Source organism: Balaenoptera ricei, chromosome 15, assembly GCF_028023285.1.
Source record: "Balaenoptera ricei isolate mBalRic1 chromosome 15, mBalRic1.hap2, whole genome shotgun sequence".
NCBI classification, from domain to species: domain Eukaryota; kingdom Metazoa; phylum Chordata; class Mammalia; order Artiodactyla; family Balaenopteridae; genus Balaenoptera; species Balaenoptera ricei.
In genome coordinates, this window is record NC_082653.1 from 38824015 (window position 1) to 38829699 (window position 5685).

Here is a 5685-nt window from a genome sequence, read left to right on the forward strand (position 1 = left end):
TCTTGTTGCAGACCACAGGCTCTAGGCATGTGGGCTTCAGTAGTTGTGGCACGTGGGCTCAGTAGTTGTGGCTCATGGGCTCTAGAGCACAGGCTCAGTAGCTGTGGTGCACAGGCTTAGTTGCTCTGCGGCATGTGGGATCTTCCCAGACCAGGGCTCGAACCCGTGTCCCCTGCATTGGCAGGCGGATTCTTAACCACTGCACCACCAGGGAAGTCCTATATTTTTTTTTAAGTTGGATAATTTCTGAATTTCTTTTATTCCTATCAGCCTGTGGTACCATGAGTGCCCCTCTCATGTGGCAGGAGCAAGTCTCAACCGAGAGAGTGAGAAATAAGCAGAAGGCTTTCTCTTTGCAGAACTTCCCATAGAATCCATTTCTTCTCATCACTGCTCATAGCAGGGACAGAAAAGGAGATAATTTTCCTCCTCTTTCTTGTTCATGTTCTGGCAACTGGACAACTTTCCCTTGGGACCAAAAGCATTAAGGCTGACCCTGTGTTTCCTCAACGTGGCAGATTGACTTTGGTTAAAAGAATCCAGTGAACCTCCCCTGGGAACATCAGGGCCACTAACTCTCTTTCCAAAATGCTGACTTACCTACATGGTTGCTCCATACGTGGTACTTTTTTCCACCAGTTCTTTTAATGGCACCGAGCTCTGGCTGTATGGTAAACTATGTCCAGCCATTTACTACATTGAGAAAGAAGCAGGTATTTATTCCATTTGGTGAGGTGCTGATTGGTTGTAAAACGTCCTTGTAAAATCTGTTCTTGCTGTTAACCTCATTTGTATGAAGAAAAAGTATTTGGGATTTGCCAAAATTGCTGAACGCGGGGCAGAGCAGTTGCTTCGACAGCCTCACGTTTGTTGAAGTATTAGAAAATCCTGAGCCTGCAAGAAACCCGGGAAGTCTTCTAGTGTGTCCCTCTGGGTGAATCAGCCACTCGACATGGTCATGCATGTTACTGGGGCTTTCCTGTCTCACATCCATGCATCTCCTGGGAGCGAGATTACAAGACTTCTCTTTGTAACCTAATATGATACGTATCAACTTAGGCACCAAGAATTCATCCTAAAAACTAAGCTGACATCTTTCTGGACTGACTTAAAGCCAATTTTTTGTTGTTTTCTCCTCAGAGATGGAGAACTTTGATCTAATAACACTCCATATATTACTTAGCCATCCTGAGGGGCCAATCTCGGTTCCTTTAACTGTTTCTCTCCTCTGTTCTTTCCCAAATCTATAACCTCTTTAGTTTTTGTCTTCTTTAAATAATATATTCTTTAGATGTCTGTGACTCATTTTGTTTTAAGGTTTTTTTTTTTTTAATTGAAGTATAGTTAACTTACAATGTGTTAGTTTCAAGTGTACAGCAAAGTGATTCAGTTATACATACATATATATATTCTTTTTCAGATTCTTTTCATCTATAGGTTATCACAAGATTTTTTTAACATGCAAAATTTTGTGCTGCTTCTATTCACGTTTCCACTGTTTCCTTCTTAACCTACGTGACAGCTGTGCCTCATTTAGTCAGGCCAAGAACATACACGTTATTCTATGGTGGCACAGCCCTGGTGACAGAGATGGCTGCAAAAAATACTGTCTACAAAGAGAATAGAAAAAAGATCAGGCATATTAACCTGTGTTTCTGTCTAGAACACAGACTACGAAGTATATACTTAATAAGTGAATTCTGCATAAATAAAATTTCATTCCTATGTTATTTTCCTTGCTGCCTGTACCACCTTTATTATTAATTAAGAAAACTTTCGTATTAAGATATTTTGAAATTGAAGAGCGATCCCGGCGCGGCCGAGGGGAAGATGGCGGCGGCCATACTGCTGGCCGCCGGGCTCTGCGGGGCGCGCCGGGCAGAGGGGGTGGCGGGGCCGCGGGGGGCGCAGGTGAGAGGTGGCCGTGGGGCGAGGAAGGGGTCCCGCGGCTCTAACGCCCTCCAAGGCCGGGGGCCGCGTTCCTCCCCGGCTCCCCACGGCGTGCGCAGCCCTGCCGGGAACGTTGCCCCTCCCGAGGCGCAGGCTCCAGGGCTGTGCGGTGAGGTCGGACCGGTGGTCGCGGCAGCCTCTCTTAAAGCCTCGCCGCGGGAGAAATGAACCAGCGATGGACGACGGCCTGCGCAGGCCCAGGCATCGAGGTCGACACAGGGTCCGAGGAGCTGCAGGTGTGACTGATGGGAATGAAGTGGCCAAGGCCCAGAAGGCAGCTCCTCGGGGAGCAGCTCCAAGCATCTCCTCCTGGATCCTGGATCGAAGCCTCCCAGCTGGCGTTCTGTATGAGGACCAGCAGTGTCTCGTATTCCGTGACGCGGCCACTCAGGCTCCTGTGCACTTTCTGGTCATTCCTGAGAAGCCCATTCCTTGCATTAGCCAGGTTGAGGAAGAAGACCGGAAGCTTCTAGGACACCTTCTCCTTGTGGCCAAGAAGACAGCAAAGGCTGGGGGGCTGGGAGATGGCTACCGATTTGTGATCAACGATGGGGAGCTGGGCGCACAATCTGTTTATCACCTGCACATTCACGTACTTGGGGGCCGACAGCTGCAGTGGCCTTCAGGTTGAACCTACCAAATGACCAAGGACCCCAGACCTGGAAGCTTGGTTGGGGTGGGGAAAAACGGCACCCTGTGATGCTAATAAACTTGCTCTCCCTCAATAAATAAATAAATAAATAAAAACAAGCAAGCTATCCCTTTTTTTTTAATAACTTTAGGATGATGGAATGTGTTACACTGGAGACTTTTACATTAATTAGACAACTTCCTTGGGGTAGAGAATTAGCAATTTGGTTGATCTCCCAATGACTGGTACTACCCAGGATCTGTTGTGTTCCCCAGACTAACACTGATACAAAGAGACTACTCCCAGAATGCCATGGGCCTTTTCAGTTAAAACTAGGATGGGTGTAACTTCTTTACTTCCTGAAGCTATATCAGTTACAAATATGTGGAAACAGAGAAGATTATGGAGAATTTTCTTCTGAATAATTCATATTATTTTTCCTGTGTAGAACTGTTCATTCTCCCCATCCCCTAGATATAAACTAAATATTGAAGGTTCATTACATTTCTTATGAATATCAGAATTCTGACCATGATGTTAGGTTTGGGAACAGGATGAGTTTTTAGTGTCCCAATAAACAGGATGTAATAAAAATTTTATAAAGAGCCAACTCTTTGCCATGTACTTTGAACATTATGTTTCACTAATAGTGTTTTTCTACTTTTCAACGCTTGAGGGAAAGTAACTTACAATCTTAGCTTAATTATGCACGGTTCTGAAGTAAATCAAGATCATCCTTTCAAATCATATTTTAGTAAAATTCGTCCTACTCTCAACACCCTCAATTTTAAATCAATGAAATTTTAGGTTTTCTTATCTTACTGATAAATGTCTTCCTTTCTGGAAGCTTTGCCAGTAAACTGACTTTCTGCATGATTTGGTTCTCCCTTGTTGAATGCAGGGCCATCTTGCTCAGTAGGAAATGAGCTATATGAGGGCCAGTGGCCAAGGAGCTGATGTTATTCAAGCCTGTCTGGTTCAGGGAACCCCTGGACTATTTACATGTACTTGACCATTTGACTTGCCAATCTCCCCTGTTAAGTAACTCATCTAGCACCCTGGGTATTTCTTCTCCTGTCATTTTTCTTCTCCTGTCATTTTCCTGGAAATGGCTTAAGGTTCTATGCTTTCTCATCTACATCAAATAATGTCTTGAACCTGGGCATAAGATAGATGGAATTCTATTTAAGTGCCCACCATTTTATCCTCATGTCTTCTTTTCCAACAGATATAAGAGTCCCTGGCTTTTCATGGCAAAACATCCACAACCCTAATCTTCTCTTCCTTCCTCTCCACCTCCTTCACCCTTTTAAAAAACAGTCTTAGATAGATAATTTTTTAGAGTACTGTGCTATACAGTCTTGAGTGCCTTAGTTGGGGAGGATTAAGAGGGAAGATTTTAATTACACAAGTATTTGTTGGGTGTCTACTGGATGCAAGCTACTGAGGTCAATTGAGGTCAAATTTTTGCATCTGTCACCTCTAAAATGGCAGCGGTAGAGGACAAGCTGAAGCAAAGGTGTTCTGACTTGGTGTACAGATGTTATTAGAGATGACTTCCCAATGGCATAGAGCACTTGGGACATAGGCTATAGGAAACAGAGCAAAGTTGTGCCCTTCAATGAAGAGTGACAACCATCCAAGAATGGGGGAACTCTTTCAAGACTTTCTTCGAGGAAGAAAATGGAAGTGTCTATTGGCCAGGGCAGATGTTTACCTGGTTGAACAGGCTTCTTAATATAGACAAAACCCAAACATTCAGGAAGACAGTGGACTGCTGCCAAGGTGATGGGACAGATGGGGCATAAGGAATCTTTTTACTTATGTTGTCGCAAATGCTAAATCTCTGGAAAAAGAAATAATAGCTAGCGGTCATGGGGTATTTACCATGTGGCAGGATTTATTTTCAGCCTTTTATATACTATCTAATTTAAACTTCATAGTAACCACTTAAAAGTAGGCACTATTATTATTATTTTTCAGACAGGGAAACTGAGATACGAAAAGCATGAGTACCTTGCCTAAATAGCTCCCAAAAGATGCAGCCAGGCAGTCAGTTTCCATAGAGCCCTTAACCAGAAAGTGGGGCTCCTTGGGAATCATGTTTCCTGTGCTACAACTTGGGAGAAAGAAGCACAACATGTTTCTTTTTTAAACGTTAGTTTCCTAGAGAATTAGAGTGGTTTTAACTGTTTGAATATAGGTACCCAGTCATATATGGGAGCGCATGATTGTTTTTAATGAGTGTAGACATTTCCAGGGAATTAGCTCGGAAACTTTTCTGCCTATGAAGCTCTTGTAGGTGGTTTTGCTCTTCTAGAAAAACACGTACTCTAAAGTTCGCAAAGTAGAGCCCTGGAGCTCCCCTGGGAGAGTGGGAAGAAGTTTCCTCTTAAGCTGATTGAGTGAAAGCCCCAGCAAAGTGGCATTTTATGGAAGAGGCTTGATCAAAGCCAGTGAAGCTGAGTATAATTCCTTAAATGTACCTTTATGTAAACAGGGGGGACTCAATACAATTTAAAAATAACACGGTAAAGTAAGTGAAACAATTGGAGATATGCATCTGATTCAAATCGAATTCAGCCACTGCAACAAAATTATCTGATGAGGGAGATTTTGTGTCACATGTTCAAAGCTTTCTTTAAGTCCTTAAGAGGTATCAAAATAATCAAAGTGTTTTCTTTGCTCTTAGCTGTCTTGTGAAAGAATCATAAATGGTTAAAACGTTTATGTTGACCAGAAACCATAGTTGGGAAATGAAAAGAAAGTGTTTCTGTGGACAAAACAGGGAGGGAGGAGACTCGGTCCCTTATTACAGCCTTTCTCTTAGAACTCTAAAGATCTCTCTGCCTCAGATCCGGACTCCAGGGTATCAGAAGTTCCTTGGCGGAGTGTGTCTTTCAATGCGAGGAGAATCAGAATTGGAAAAGGGATTCCTAAACTTGACTGATCATTGTAATCGCCCGGAGAGCTTTTTTAAAGGTAGAGCATTTCAGGCTCCTCCTCCGGAAGTTCTAATTTAGCAGGTCCAGAGTGGACCCTAGGAAAAGGAATTTTAACAAATCTCCCTAGATGAGAGTCTCATAATCAACTAGGACTTGGGA

The 5685-nt window shown here is 43.4% G+C and overlaps 1 protein-coding gene across 1 annotated transcript; it reads left to right on the forward strand.

Moving 5' to 3' along the window:
- The first annotated feature begins 1830 nt into the window (after positions 1–1830).
- Positions 1831–2591, forward strand: LOC132349483 (adenosine 5'-monophosphoramidase HINT2-like). The gene is made up of 2 exons (XM_059897867.1): positions 1831–1918; positions 2178–2591. The coding sequence occupies exons 1-2, from the start codon at positions 1831–1833 to the stop codon at positions 2579–2581; spliced, it is 492 nt and encodes a 163-aa protein (XP_059753850.1). The 3' UTR covers positions 2582–2591.
- The last annotated feature ends 3094 nt before the right edge of the window (positions 2592–5685 follow it).